At 41.9% G+C, this 16,260-nt stretch overlaps 1 protein-coding gene across 1 annotated transcript in view; it reads left to right on the forward strand.

Annotated features, from left to right (window-relative positions):
- RYR3 (ryanodine receptor 3) overlaps positions 1–16,260 on the forward strand; it is a 521,285-nt gene that overhangs the window by 188,811 nt on the left and 316,214 nt on the right. The window contains exon 3 of the mRNA XM_037056141.1: positions 14,301–14,408. Within this exon, the coding sequence (XP_036912036.1) occupies positions 14,301–14,408 (108 nt within the window). The remainder of the gene's footprint in view (positions 1–14,300; positions 14,409–16,260) is intronic.

Consider the following 16,260-nt stretch of genomic DNA (forward strand, 5'->3'; position numbering starts at 1 on the left):
CATGTTTTAAAATATCTATGATGAGAACCACATGCCCCCTTGCAAGTGGGGGCACATAATACTAATCTTTGTGTGTAGTATTAATTCTTGCAAACGTAAACATCTAGTGGCAGGAGTTTAGCTCAGACGCTATGAGGAAGATAGAGGGGAGGGGCTCTAGTTTTTCATTAAGATATAGGAGGACTTTTTCCACATTGGAAAAAACATTTCATTTATTTCCACAAGGACTTTTAAAACTGCAAATTTAGTGAATATATATTCATATATTCCTGCCAAACATTTTCAATCCAGAACTTAGTTTATAGTGATATGCTTATTTCTATTGAAGAAAATATTTTTTGTGGGGGGTTGCAAAAAATAAAACCTGTATTTCCACAATAGAATTTGGATCCATTCTGAGAGTGGGAAGGAAGCTCTGGGAACAAAATTCAAACCATTTGGAAGCCAAGCTGCTGTCCTTGCCCTTGTTGTTCTGAGCTCTGCGCCCACTTCCAATCCTGAGTTCATGTGCATCGTGGAGCTGGTGCTGATGTTGAGGAGGACCCCATCCACCGGAGGTTCTTCTAGTAAGTGGTGCCGATGCCAGTCGCACCTCAGGGGCAGCACTGCTGTTAGGTGCCTCGTGTCTCCATCCTCTCTGTTGGCCTTCGTTTCCAGCTTGGCATTTTCTCAGCTCTCGTGGGCGTCTCCTCATGCTTTCCTCAATCTTCCCCTTCCTGTTGTGCAATGAAAAGGCCACAGGGAACATTCTCCCATCCCGCAGCTGCTGAATACCACTTCCTGGTGCTTGAGAACAGCCTCACCATGGTTTCCAGATTCTTTAGCAACCACATCATCAGTCCCCAGGAAGGACAGTGTAAGCAAAATAGAGAGACATATGTGGGAGATTCATGCTGATCAGGGTTCTCTCCACCAAAACGAAAGTAAACCATGTTTTAGACTAAAATGTAACTGATAAGTTGAAAGACGCTCAGCTTTCACCTCATCTCATGATATTTCTGCCCATCATACCTCTGAATCCACCACCTGGATTGTGTGCTTTCCTCTGGCTGATGATGCTGTACTTTGACCTTGTTCATGGAACATGGAAAATGCATGCTGATTTCATCTCCTTTCTGACCTGCTGCCTTTATTCTTCCCTGTTCTCAGCTGTTTTTTTGATAGGCAGACTCTTCAGAATAATGGCCTCACAGTTTCTCAGGGTAGTGCCATTGAAGTGTGTGTGTGTGTGTGTGTGTTAGTTAGGGTCCCATTAGTTATCCACAGAGCTTGTTGCATTACCTGTGCTCCTTATTAAACTCGAATTTTGTTCATGGCCATATTTTTAGGGTCGTGTAGAGTCATTTTTTCAGTTTTCTCTGCCCATAAACAGTAGATATTACCTGCTGCCCCTCTGTAGGCTTGTTTCTCCAGGTGCAAGTGTTGAAGTTTCTACCTTTTGGCACCTTTGTTACTGAACAAGCTGACCACGGCAGGCAGGGAGACACTTGGCTCAATCAAGAACCAAATCAACCACCCATCCTGTCAGTTACGCTTTTCCCCAGCAGGCAGTTTGACAAGCCAGCTGCCCAGCGTTTGTCTTGGATTTTTTGGCTGTCCCTTCTTCCTTATTTTTAAGAACATGAGCTTCACAGCACTTATTTTTGCCAGGCTCTTGGTAACATTTTTCTTAACTTGCCAGAAATAACTGATGTATAGCCTAACAGAGGTGTCCAGGGCACCTCAGTGTTATTTTTGGTTGGGACCACATGAGGCAAGATCACATCAACAATCATGTGCATTTTGAATGATTGGGTTACTCATTTGAGAGAAATTCTTGTATTCTGATGAGGCCTTTAACAAAAGGTCTAGAGTAAGAATCAATTACTCTCCAAGAACTTGGTTTTTCTTGTTGGGTCCAGTTACAGTATCTTTCAAAGTGGGGTCAGAGACTCCTGGAGGATACCTGGACTACTCATTAGGGTACCCACCTGGAGAAGGGTCCCAGGAATCTAAAATGTTCGCAGTCGAGCCCAGGAGTTTCTTGGGCTCACTGTGTTTCTGTATCAGTGCTTCTAAACAAGCTCTTGGGAGACATCTCTGAGCATCATCAAAAAGAAAATTGATGTTGCAAACAATGCTCTTGCTTGAATTAATAAGTGTTCTCCCTAAAAGAGGCTAGACATAATTGTTCTGTCCATCAGTGTCAGCTAAACAGCCAATAACTGGGCATTTGAGGGGCGCAGTAAAAAAGCAGTGATTATGGGTGTTTCCAGTTCTTTATCACTTTGGATTGTTTTTTCTGGGTGAGACATTTGTCAAGGGAGATGTGTCCTGCATTTTGGATTTCCTGCTTCTGGGTGGCAGTTGCACCTCCCTTACGTAGAAAATGTTTCAGCAAATGCTCTTTAGTAAATATTTGATTTCCTAGTAGGAACCTTTTATGTTTCTATATTTTTAAACATAAAAATGTTTATGTTTATGTTTCCATATTTTTATGTTTATTTTTCTAAATGTTTATGTTTCTATTTTTTAAACATAAACACACAAAGATTAATACTACGCACAAAGATTAAACATTTTTATGTTTAAAAATATCAGCACTTCTATAACTTGAGAACCTTCTCCCTTTTCCTTGTGTATAATCTTTCATCCCTTTCTTTCTGAATGCTGGTCTTGGCTTCAAGTGAACCTCGGGCCACCAAGGCACCAGATGCTATCATCACTCTGTTCGCAGACGTGAGTGTTTCTGCTTAGCAAGTCTCCGTGCACTGTCGTGGTGATTTTCCACAGCTGTAGTTCTCCCAGGGCAGCTCCCCGGTCTCCAGAATGAAGGATTGCCTAGAAACTGCTCAACACTGAGAGCATTACATTCCTCAGGCATCGGGAGGAAACTGTTTTACTTCATTTATTAAATAGATATTGGTATCTGCCTCTTCTCCTCCCCAAAGGAATGTTTTTCAACTATGAGTTTCAATTTTGTATACCTTACTGCTTACAGATTATAGTTTTTGTTAGCAAAGTCCAAGCAGAAATTGGAACTCAACTGTTCTGAATAGTTTCTGTGTGTGGTTTCAGAAAGACCCTCTATCCTGTACCATAGCAAAACATTTAAAAATAGAAAATACAGGCAAGGTTTTCCAGTTTAACCTCGTTCCATGGTAATAGCTCTTAACACAGATAGGCAAAATCTCTTTTCTCAAAATGTTTAAAATCTGGATATACATGTTTAAAATTATACATGTATGTCCTTAGAGGAAATTTGCCCTGTCGTGCTAAGAGTTGCCTTTTGAAAGAGAAAGCTTACATGGTAAGTCAGTCTCAGATTTTAGAAGTGCATAAAAAGATGGAAATGACCTCACCTGCTGGAAATCACAATTTTTATGAAACTCTGGAACCCTGATAGCCCCATGAACTTCAGTCTGTAGAGTCTGCATTCCCAGTGGTCATTCCAAAATAGAGAAAGCTTTTTGAATCAGCCAGGAACCTAATATAAGTTCTTTAAGTTTTTATTAAAATGCAAGAGTCAGGAGCAGGTAGCCTAGTGGGATTAGAAGCCTGTAGTCTTGCTGTAGGGTTGGGAACGTTCTCTTCAGGAATGTTGACACAGCACGAGTCAGAAAGAACTGAGTTTGAAGTTCAGGGTTTAAATGTTGTTCACAGCATATGATTGTGGAGACGTGCTTCAACCTTTCTGAGTCTCAGTTTTCACATTTGTAAAATGGCTATAATCTCTTCCCTGCAAGGGGGTAAGGGTTAAATGAGATAATATTTATAAAGCCTTTAACATAATGCCTGGTACAACTATATAAATAGGTAAATAGAGACATTTTAAATAATGTGTATGTGGATTCTTGTTTCTCTGCTTGTCCATAGACGTTTTGCCTAATTCTTTTGTACCTCAGCTGACCCACCTCTAAAATGGTTGTTGAGCTGTTTCTTGTAGAAATCCAGACCCTTGGTGACAGCTTAAGATTTAAACATTCACTATATAACTTTATTATAATCTGTTAACAACTTAGCAGAGGTGGGAAAGGTAGGTTTTAAAAACACTTAACTGCATTAATGCTTAAATAAATTCTGGATGTGATTGGATTTGAGTATTAGTTTTGTTAATGACTTGCTCTACCTTTGAAGTATAAACACAATACAAATAATTATGTATTATCAATAATAGATAGGAAGTCTGTAAATGAGCTCATGTCTGCTGGAGATGGATGAGATAATGTCTATAAAGTGTTTAAAGCTCCTAAAATACAAACTACACATGCCATCGCTGGCTATCCTGAGGCTGTTCCATGGAAAGTGGGTCTTCGCCAGCGCCACACTGTACCCAAGGGGGCCTGGTTGATCTGGAACATTTTCTGGAGGAGAGAATGATTTTCTGCCTCCCAGAGCTTGGGAGGTCTTCTCATTCATGGTGTCTGAGTGAGACTACATTGAGCTATTGTAGGGAGATAATGATCAGTCTTGTCTGAGGCAGTGTAGTGGAATGAAACAAACGCAAAGCATGTAGAAGCCAAGCCACTGGAGACTGAGTCCAGCTCTGCCTGTTACTAGCAGACCTAGTGCCCTTAGAGAAACACGCTCTCTTTATAGACCCAGCCTGAGATCTAGAGCCATAAGAATGAACATCAGCCATGTTTATTCCCACACTAGGCAGGCTTAAGCATCACGAATAGAGCATGGTGGGGGCACAACTGAGAGAGCCTTCCTTAATGAAATTCAGGTGTTTCAAGGCTTATTTCTGAACAGGGGTGTTCTATTGGTGAGGGCTGGCTGGTTAAGGCACCCCGGCTTTGCCCCCTGAGTTTTGCTGCTGTCCTATGGTCCTCCTGTGTGATTACCTCTACTACCTTTGTGTTGGCCACAGGGGAGCACTTTGCTCCCTTCATTGTTCTGGCTAACTCATAGGCCAATTTTTTTCTCTCACTTTACATAATCCAACCAAAACAGGCTAGAACTTTCAAAAACTTTTGTGTGTGTGTGAAACCCTATGGAAGAACACATGAAAAGTAAAGATGGAAGGGCCCATGTATTCCTACATTCTGGCTCAAATTTTCTGATCTTAAACAATTAACCTACTCACTGCTCCTGTCCCTGTTTACATGGAACCCCAGAGGAATGAATCCTATGCCCAAGTCCCTTTCTTCCTAACCTCATACTTGTCACTAGTTGGATACTTCTGTAGCATCTGCCTAAGGACACCCCATAGGCTATGTTGACTCTCTGTAATGTGGGTCCAAGATGAGATACCTCAGCTCTGCTTCCTTAGTTCTGGCTTCTGTTCTCCAGTCACTCTTGCTCCCCTTGTGATTGACATTAGAAGTCACCACTTTGCAGGGAAGACTCTGCAGCCTTCCATGTCAGTGGGGCTGAGTACACAGAAACCCAGCAGCCTATAAGTATGATACAATATCAATGACATTCATCCACCTGCTTAGTCCTGGGGCTAGAGTGGTAGGTGTAGGCAGAAAAATCAGGACACAGCAGTTACCCACTACTTTCTTCTTCCTTCATTCATTCCCTTTCCTGATTCATAATATGTCTAGTACTTGACCTTTTTCTTTGGGGAGTTAGGTGAGAAAGCAAAGGAAGGTAAGGAAACAGGTTCTATAAAGCCCATAACTTAATAATGCTGCTTCAACTAATGGAGTTTTTCTTTTTTAAAAATTATTTATGTATTTTAGAGGTTTTATTTAGTTTTAGAGAGGGGGAGGGAGGGATAAAGAAGGAGAGAAACATCAATGTGTGGTTGCCTTTTGTGTGCCCCCAACTAGAGACCTGGCCCACAACCCAGGCATGTGCCCTGACTGGGAATCGAACCAGTGACCCTTTGGTTCACACACCGGTATTCAAACTACTGAGCCACACCAACCAGGGCTGTTTTTATTATTTTAATAGTTCATTTTTACTGTGTTTTTTTCCATTACCATTCATCACCCCATGCCTTCTTCTACCTCCACCAACCCCTCCCTACCTCACAATTACTCACAGTTGTCTGTGTCCATGAGTCCTTTTTCTTTTTGGCTCAATCACATCCCTTCACCCTCCTAATATTCCCCCCAGCTGTCAGCCTGCTTTCGATCTATAAACAAAAGGGAAAAATACACACAAAAATGAAAAGAAGAATTCTTCCACTGTATTCATTCACTAAACAAAATTTGACTCTTTACCATGTGCCAGAAACTCCTTGCCTACATAAACCCTCTTCAGGTCAAGCTCCAGCCTGGGCTGGCCTTTTCTAATCACAACATTGTCCAGAAGGCTCTGAGCCCTGAAGATGTGTAATTCATACCCCCAACATTAGCACTGAGTATACTCCTTTACATTGTTTCATAAAGTCTCATGTACAGTAGGTCTGTCTCTCTAAGGTTAAAAATTTCCTAAAGGGTAGAATACATGTCTTACTTTTCTCGTTTCCTACAGCAGCTAGTACAGTACCAAATGCATGTCATTATGCTCTCTCTAAATACTGGCTGACTGCTTGATAGACATGAGAAAGGGTTGAGTCTGGTTGCTAGGTCTCTAGGAATGCTCCTTCTGTGGAGAATATGTCATTGTCTCACATTCCTTGTCTTCTCCTAGGTGCGCCTACCTCATTGACATTTGCAGGAATACTCATACATAGTTCCCGCCACTTCTCCACCCTCCCACCATCACTCGGTGTACCAATGGGAGATTCCAGTGGGCAATTTGCCAAGAGTAATTACTGTCTCTGTGGTCTTTCAGATGCTTGCTGTGGCTGCCTCTTGCTGAATGCTATCTTTATGCAATCCATACCATTCAATAGAAACACTTTCTTCTTCCACTCCTCCCTCATTATCTCCCACATCCAATTAATTACTACCTCTGGTCTTGCCTAACTTCTCCTAACAGGATAATTCATGTTCATTCCCCTTATCTTCATCTCCCCTGCCATTTCTTTGTCATTTCACCTCATAACTAGTTTGTTGCAACAACCTCCTGATTTGTTTCTCTGCCTTAACCTAGCCTCCTTCACACTGGACCTGCAATGATCTTTCCAAGATGCAAATTTAGTTACATCACCTCCTGCATAACTTCATTTAGTGGTACTCCATTGTTCTGAAGTTAAGTCCAAACCTCTTGACAAAAGGACTCGAGACCCTTCTCTGTCTAACACCTACTTCTTCCTCAGCCTCACTTCTCACCTTCCTTTGCTTGCTTCCGCCATCCATCTCCTCCTTCTCCCACTGCCCCTTTCTCTACCCCACCATGTTGAACTCTGTGTNCAGGTCTTGCCTAACTTCTCCTAACAGGATAATTCATGTTCATTCCCCTTATCTTCATCTCCCCTGCCATTTCTTTGTCATTTTCACCTCATAACTAGTTTGTTGCAACAACCTCCTGATTAGTTTCTCTGCCTTAACCTAGCCTCCTTCACACTGGACCTGCAATGATCTTTCCAAGATGCGAATTTAGTTACATCACCTCCTGCATAACTTCATTTAGTGGTACTCCATTGTTCTGAAGTTAAGTCCAAACCTCTTGACAAAAGGACTCGAGACCCTTCTCTGTCTAACACCTACTTCTTCCTCAGCCTCACTTCTCACCTTCCTTTGCTTGCTTCCGCCATCCATCTCCTCCTTCTCCCACTGCCCCTTTCTCTACCCCACCATGTTGAACTCTGTGTGCTTCTTTATCTGCATTCTTACTCACCCCTGGATACTTTTTCCCTTTTTTCCCCCTACTCTGGACATTTTGAATCGTACTTTGAAAATTGTCCATTTGCTTCCCCCAAACTCCACTAGACCTCCACAAAACTCCCTCCCCTTGAAGGGCAGAGGTTTTGCCTTATTCTTACATAAAATAAGAATTTATATAAATGAACATTTGAGCTATTGATGTTTTGATTTCACTTCTCTGTGTGGGATAAAATCTGACACTTATGAGTACTTATTATGCACCAGACTCTGTTTTAAGCTTTTTAACAATAAAAACATCATAGTTCATTCTGAAAAGTGGGTAGCATTACATCTTTTTTTACACAGAAGGAAACTAAGGTACAAAGAGAGACTGAGTTACTTGCCTAATATCATTCAGCTAATAAGTAGTTGAACAGAGATAGGACCTCAAATAGTACTACACTGGAGTGTTTACTCTTAACCAATATACCTAAAGGCAATATAGTTGCCTTTAATTCAAAGCCATTGATGCACTTATAGGGTGAATCATTGACGCATGTTTGTGTGAGAGACAGATTGGTAAACAGAGAAATGGGAGGAGAGCTATCATAATGAGAGAAGAAGGGCTTTTGGACAATAAGCAGGAGAGTTGGGGAAGAGACTCAGCTAGGCAAGTGAGTGCTCAGTGCAATTTGCCTGAAACCACAGCCACTATCAGCCACATATTTTGGGATAGTCTTCTGGGATACAGTCAGTTCAAGAAGATCTGAGTTGAGCATTTACTATTCCATATACTGGGGATACCAAAAGTGAAATAAGGCATAAATTTTCTAAGATACCTACAATCTAGTGAAGCAGACTATACTGCGTAAGGAACTGTATAAGCCAAAACAGGCTGTAATTAACAGTGTAATAGAGGAATGTCAATCCTCCTTGTAATTACCTCCCATCTTCCTTTCCCCAAAGACTTGACCAGTGCAGTGCCTAGTGCTTATTGTGGAATGCTAGGTAGAAAATGCTAAATGAATCCACTAATAGGAGTATCCACCATCTTGGATCTAGTAAGTCCCAGAAAAATACTTTTATTATGGTGAGGAAGATGTTACATACACGTATGGAACATGAAACATCCATAGGCCTTTTTCTCCACTATTTTTTTACATAGTGGGGCTAAATGTGGACCTAGTTCCTGGCTTACCCAGGGCCCTGGTTTTCAAGGTTCTCTGTAGGACATTTGGAAATGTAGTGCTTCTCTAGGCTAAGGAGAGGGCTGGGGAGAGCGATGAGCTATTTCAGAACAGATGTCAACAGAGCCCTTCTCTTCGTGCTGAGAATCATCAAGCACATGCCTCATGCCTCCCAAGCAGAGTGACTGAGGCACAGGCTCCAGAGCACACAGACAATGAGCTGGCCTCCTGGGGGACTCTCCCACCACAAACAAATTAGTTTTGCTGGACCAGTAGCCTTTGCTCATTCTTGGGGAATGTGGATAGGAAAACTTGGGCTGGTGTGGAGTTTAATTAAGGATGGCGGCTGGCGTAGCAGGTCAGATGGCTCTGTGCTCTGCACTCCGTTCGTGTCACAAGTTGCTAGTTGCACTTTGTTGTTCTCCAGAATCCCCTTTTGCTTCTTCTTTCCCTTGCCACTGCCCATGTCTTGTTCTGCATGCCATTGGAGTGATGTGACCTTATCCCTGAGAATAGAGAGTCCATGGAACACACTAGAGGTAGAAAAATTGCCCTGGCCAGTGGCTCAGTTGGTTGGAGCATCATCCCATACACCCAAAGGCTGTGTGTTCAATTCCCAGTCAGAGCACATACCTAGGCTGAGGGTTTGATTCCCAGTCAGGGAACATATGAGAGACAACTGATGTTTCTTTTATTTTTAAAGATTTTATTTATTTATTTATTTTTAGAGGGGAAGGAGAGAGGGAGAGAAACATCAATGTATGGTTGCCTTTTTGTGCATCCCCTGCTGGTAGTTAGCCTGCAAGGAACCGGTTTGCAACCCAGGCATGTGCCCTGACTGGGAATCGAACCGCGATCGTGTGGTTCGCAGGCCCGCGCTCAATCCACTGAGCTACGCCAGCCAGGGCTGATGTTTTTTTTTCATATCTTTCTCTCTCTGTCTCTCTCTCTCTCTCTCTCTCTCTCTCTCACTCAAACCAATACACATATCCTCAAGTGAGAATTAAAGAAAAAACTACCTTAGGAAACCATCAGGGGCAGATACATGCCCCCATATAAGACATTTCCTCCCCAGACTCACTATCTCCTGTTTAAATGTACCTTTCATGCCAGTAATGAAATCATGACTACCTTGGGACCTTTAATATCTAGAAAGAAAAGAAACATATAATTGGAGCACGCCTAGTGTCCATGTTATCAGTGGTCCTCCATCAGGATAGGTGAGATCATTGTGTCCTGTGTCCTGTGTCCTGTCCAAGCAAACCAGGCACAGGGAAGGAAGAAAGCTGACTTAGAGTCACATGGTCTTATGTAAAGGAAGAATTGTGAGGACTCACAACTGTGAAAGTTTCTGTCATAAAGAGAATGAGCTAAACAGTGAGCATGAATCTTCAGATCATCCAGTTAGCCAAAAAGCACCCTGGAAAGTACAAACCACAACTGAAAACACTTCTGAATAGGAAATCTCCTAATCACTCCCTCTAGTGACATGCAGGAGGAAGAGGAAACACTCAGATCAGGCTTCTTTGGCTCCCTATTCTGGTGATGTGAGATCCAGGAAGACTAGGGAGTGATAGAAAACACCTCTATAAAATCTTCTGAGATGGCATCTTATCTTGGGAGATTGAGTGAGATGATATACATTTATGGCACACAGTCTTTAGAGAAATGCTTTATCATATTATTGTATACTACTTGGAACGATGCTTTATGTGTACTAAAAAAACGCTTACCTCCCGGACGTGAAGCTCCACCCTGCATTACCAGCTGTCTGCTCGCTCAAGTCCCATACAAATGAGTTAATTACCTGTAGCAAGAACAGACTTTGTAAACAAAGCAAGAAATATGGAATATAAAGGCTTTTTTCAGCTCATGTTACAGTTTCTCCTTGGTTACATTATTTTTTAAAGAGAACTGGGCCGTGTTCTGTAATTCCCAATTTTAGAAGGAGTAGGTTTTTAGAATTTATTACTTTTGAGACCCTGAATAGAAAAGTTATTTCAGTAGAAAAGTACTTAAAATGTACATTGCTCATAGGCCAATAGCCTTTGGGATGGGATTACCTAGTCTTGGCTCAGGCGCATCTTATTAAAACTTTAATAAAGAGAAATAGTAGGCAGGTCCAGTGAGTGGGACATTATTTTATTTTTGATGGCATTGTGGTTGCAGAAGGGGAATAGAGAATGTATAAACACTTGTAAATTAAAGGGAACTTAAAGATTGCCAATTCTATGATCCGTATTTTAAAAATGAAAATGTTGGCATCAGAGAGGTCACCTGTGCCCTAAGCAGCAGGCTTGCTTTAACTTTTGGATTGGAGCTCCATCGAAACAGCTTTACCTGCTCAGAGTGTCAGACACAGCTATGGGTGACGTCTGGTTTTCATTCGTTGCCCCTGTTATTCTCATGGTGTTAATGTTCTGCCACTGTCCCTTGGGATGTGACATCATTATAAGCTGTACTCCCAAAGAAAATGCACAACCCTGGATTATAAACTCTTAAGGAGCAATGATTTTATTCCCTATGTCTGTTTTTCTTTCTCAATACCAACCACTGTGTTTTACGTTAATGTTATACTTGAAGATTTGCTGATTGAAAATATTCTAGTTGTGAGAAATAGCTTTAATATTTTCATCAGTGGCAGGAAATGTAGAATTAAGTGTAGGGACTTTGGAGGCAGACTGTCTGTATTTGAGTCCAACTCAGCCAAGTATAAGCCATTACCTTGGCCAGATGACCTAACTTCTCTGTGCCTTTGTTTCCTTGGCTGAAAACTGGAATCAGGACTTCCGGCCAAGATGGAGGTGTAGGTGGAAACACTGTACTTCCTCGCACAACCAAATTTAAGGACAACAAAGATTTAGAAACAAAAACACAACCAGAACAGACAGAAAACTGGACTGTACCAAAGTCCAACAACAACGAACCATTCATCCAGACTGGTAAGAGGGACAGAGTGGGCAGCTGGTGGAGAGGGGTCCCAGCAGGAAAAGGTGGAGGTTGGTGACCTGGGCACAGGGAGGAAACCAGCAAACCCAGTACAGCACACAAGACAGTTGGCTGACTGCAGACAGACATTTGCGTGCAGATAAACCATGCAAAAAATGGGCAGTGAGACAAACTGCACAACCCAGGGCCCCAGTGACAGTAAATAAGGCCTAAAAGCACCAATTGAAAAAACTTGCAGGGGTTGAGGTGCCAGGAGAGACTCCCAGACTCACAGGAGAGTTTGTTGGAGAGACCCACAGGGTCCTAGAACATACACAAGCCCACCCACCCAGGGAACCAGCACCAGAAGGGCCCAATTTGCTTGTGGGAAGTGGCAGAGGGAACTGAAATCCAAGAGAGCTCAGAGCAAGGGCCATTATTCCTTCTCTGACCCCGCCCTCACATACAGCATCACAACCCCAGGAGCTTGGGTTGACCCACCCTGGTGAATACCTAAGGCTCCGCCCCTCATAGCTAACAGGCATAGTGACCAAAAATGGCTCAATCAGAAGAACAAATCAAAGCCCCAGAGCCAATACTTTTAAGTGACCAAGAGATAGTCAACCTATAAGATGCACAATTCAAAATACTGGTGATCAGGATGCTCACAGAACTGGTTGATTTGGGTTGCAAATTAGATGAAAAAATGAAGGCTACAATAAGTGAAATGAAGGAAAATGCACAGGGATCCAATAGTGATGGAAAGAAAACTGGGACTCAAATCAAGGGAGTGGACCAGTAGGAAGAAAGAGACAACCAAACAGAAAAGAATAAAGAAACAAGAACTCAAAAAAAAAAAAAAGGAGAGCCTTAGGAACCTCCAGGACATCTTTAAACATTCCAAAATCTGAATTATAGGGGTACCAGAGGGAAAGAGGAAGAGCAACAAGTAGAAAACTTATCTGAACAACTAGTAAAGGAGAACTTCCCCAATCTGGCAAAGGAAATAGACTTCCAGGAAATCCAGGAAGCTCAGAGAGTCCCAAAGAAGGTGGACCCAAAGAGGAACATACCAAAGCACGTCATAATTACATTAGCCAAGATTAATATGGAGAGAATTCTAGAAACAGCAAGAGATAAGGAGACAGTCACCCACAAAAGGAGTTCCCATCAGACTGTCAGCTGATTTCTCAAAAAAGCCCTTACAGGCAAGAAGGGGTTGGAAAGAAGTATTCCAAGGAAGGCAACAACCTACATCCAAGATTGTTCTATCCAGCAAAGCTTTCATTTAGAATGGAAGGGCAGATAAAGTGCTTCTCAGAGAAGGTCAAGTTCAAGGAGTTCATCAACACCAAGCCCTTACTATATGAAATGGTAAAGGGACTTATCTAAGAAAAAGAAGATAAAAAATATGAACAGTAAAAGGACAGAAAAGTTAGTTATTAACAACCACACCTAAAACAAAAGCAAACTAAGCAGTCAGCTGGATCAGGAGTGGAGCCACAGAAATAGAGATCACATGGAGGGTTAGCAACAGGGGAGTGGGAGGAAGAGAAGGGGGGAGAAGGTACAGAGAATAAGTAGCATAGACGGTGGGGAGAAAATAGGGGGAGGGCAAGAGTACTGTGGGAAATGTGAACTTACGACACATGGACATGAACTAAAGGGGGGTTAGTGGGGGGAGGGGATGTGCAGGGTGGAGGGGAATGTAGGGGGGAAATGGGATAACTGTAATAGCATAATCAATAAAATATATTTTAAAATAAATAATATATTTTTACACCTCAAAAAAACCCACCTGGAATCAGTCATCTCTACCCTATTGGGAGGTTGTGAGAATTCCATGAAGTAATGTATGCAAAGCACTTAGTGCCTGCCAGAGAAAGTACTCGGTGAGCATTAGCTATTACTAGTCAGTATGTAAAGAAGGCTCTAAGTGTTGTTGGTAAATGTCCCAGAACAAATATGGATATCATAGCATTACCTGAGTTCATAATAAATTAGAATGATTGTTGTAGGGGGTCATCAGTTCTTATAATTCTGGATATTTCTTTGCCCAGAAATATATTTATATAGCTGTTCATCCCCCTCTATTGCTTCACTTTACACTGTACTATCAAGCTTTATTTAACAAATAAATGAATTTCCTAATTTGCCCACCATTGTCTAGAGCCACATTCTAGTCTGCCCATTGATATCTTACCAATTATTGATGATGAGTTCCTTTGGTTGCACCTAGACATCAGTGTAAATCTGCTTGTCCTTCCTGTCCCCTGGGCAGTGAGGCCGGATGTGTGTGCCACCAGTCCTCAGTCAAATTGATCCTGACATCTTGGTCTCTGTTCCCTTGCAACTGGGGATTTTCCTCTTCCTCATCCTTTAGAATCCAGCGTGAAACCCATCTTAACGTGAATAAGAGAAATCCACCTTTTATATTTCTATTCATCTGTTTATCCACCTGGCACTTTGATTCATAGGCTCTTTGTCCTTGAGGGGTTATTGCATGACTGATACCTAACTGACATGAGTAGGTGTCCTCATTCTGGCTTTATTTCCACAGTTTGTTCCTCCAGACCTCTGTGTCTGCAGTTTTGTGCTGGAGCAGTCCCTGTCGGTCAGAGCCCTGCAGGAAATGCTTGCCAGCACAGGGGAAAATGGCAGCGAAGGGGTGAGTACCTGAATTACGTCCTAGGTGGGGACTGGGATACACCATAGTCCAAAAGTACATACTTCATTTTGTCCCTTGAGCTTTGACCTGGGAAACCTTAGGGTCCTTGAGATGATCTATGTAGATAATAAATCCTTCTCCCTTGAGTTTAATTCCTCTTATTTAGCAACTCTAATTTTCCTTCCTTTAAATTAACCAACTTCCACCAGAAAATAGAAGGGACCATCAATAATGCTGCCTGAGCAGGGCATATGGTACTGAACCGACTCCCTGGCCTGTTCCCTAACCCACCAGGGAATGTGGAGAGGCTGAGAGGACCTTGAGATGGAGGGTGCCTAGTAAGCAGGGGGTTCTTTCTTGGGAAATCTTCTCAGAGGTTTACAACTGCCCCAGTGGAGCGCACCCAGGTGACAGCAATCTTTTCAATCTTTGGAAAAGATTTCCTGTGGAATTCAGAGTCTTTGACATGTGCCCAGAACTCCACAGTTTCATCCATGATGAGCAAATACAGAGCTGTCTTGAGTGTCTCTTACTTGAGTCTGAAAAATGGCCCCTGAGTATTAAGCTGAGGGATGATGTGCCATATCTCCCGTGTCAGAAGGTCTTTGACCAGAGACCTCAAATAATTTTTGACCCTTTCTTTTCTTAATGACCTATATCTATTTATGTCCATTTATCACCAAGTATTTTAATTCTATGGCCTGAATATTTCAAATACAAACACCTCTTTCCATTACCTTCTAAATATAACACCCAATGACTGTCCTCTGTCTCCTGGGTTCCTTCCAAAGCTGCCTAACAGCTTCACTTCTTTCCGTACTTACCTGTCACCATGACCACTTTTTTTCACTTGGCTGTTCAGAGTGTTCTTTCTAAAATGCAGATCTAATCATTATACTTCCCTAGTTTAAAATTATTTAATTAATTTATTACCTTGAGAAAAAACTCTAAATCCCTTAACTAGACATAAATCCCTTCCAGATTTGGTGAGCCCTGCTCCCCTTTCCTGCCCCCTCTCTCACCACATGCCACCAGGCACTCAAGGCTCCAGCCACATCAAATTGCTTCCACTTCCTCATCAGTTTGGTCCTGCCTACAATTAAGTGTGTCATCAAGTCCCCCCACTTAGAATAGCTTTTTACTCCTACCTCCCCATAAATAATCTCTACTTCTCCTTCAAGGAGCCAGTTTAGATATCAGATCTACTAAGAAGCCTCTGCTGACCCCGCAAGTCTGGCATGGGTGCCCTTGCTTGATTGAGCCAAAGTCAGTAAATAATTCTTATCATTCTATGCTGTAATTGTAAGTCTAATCTTCTGCATCCTATACAGGAGAGTAAATTACATGGAGGTAAAAAACTATTTGCTGTACCTAACATGGATTATTCTAACTTGACTCTAATGAGCTCCTGTGTAATAAAGAAGTTCTTATGTATGATAGAAGAGACTGTGGCTGGAGGCTCAAGAAAACCAATATTTACATTTAAGTCATTTTCCAGCTTTTAATGTGACCTCACTCAAGTCTAATTTCTTGAAGCCAGTGTGTTCTCGTCTATAAAATTAGGATATTTAATTAGTTTTCTAGGATCCTTAACACTAGTGTTTGTGATTCTTCACTGTTTTAGTTTAAAACGAAATGCTTTCATCAGCCAACTGAAAATAACTTTGATTTCTTCCTTAGAGCATTAACGCAGGTGATTTTTGATGTCCACTGAAGTCTGTGTTTATTTCCCCTTGTGTTTATTATTGGCCTCGGTACCCCATGCTTTCATCCCTAGGCACACTCCTTCAAATATTTCCCATTTACTGGAACAATTTTATTCTTAACTGCTCACTATTTTTCAATATTAATA

The sequence above is a fragment of the Sturnira hondurensis genome, unplaced genomic scaffold (assembly GCF_014824575.4).
Source record: "Sturnira hondurensis isolate 20B ecotype Veracruz unplaced genomic scaffold, ASM1482457v3 Scaffold0008782, whole genome shotgun sequence".
In the NCBI taxonomy this organism is placed as follows: Eukaryota; Metazoa; Chordata; class Mammalia; order Chiroptera; family Phyllostomidae; genus Sturnira; species Sturnira hondurensis.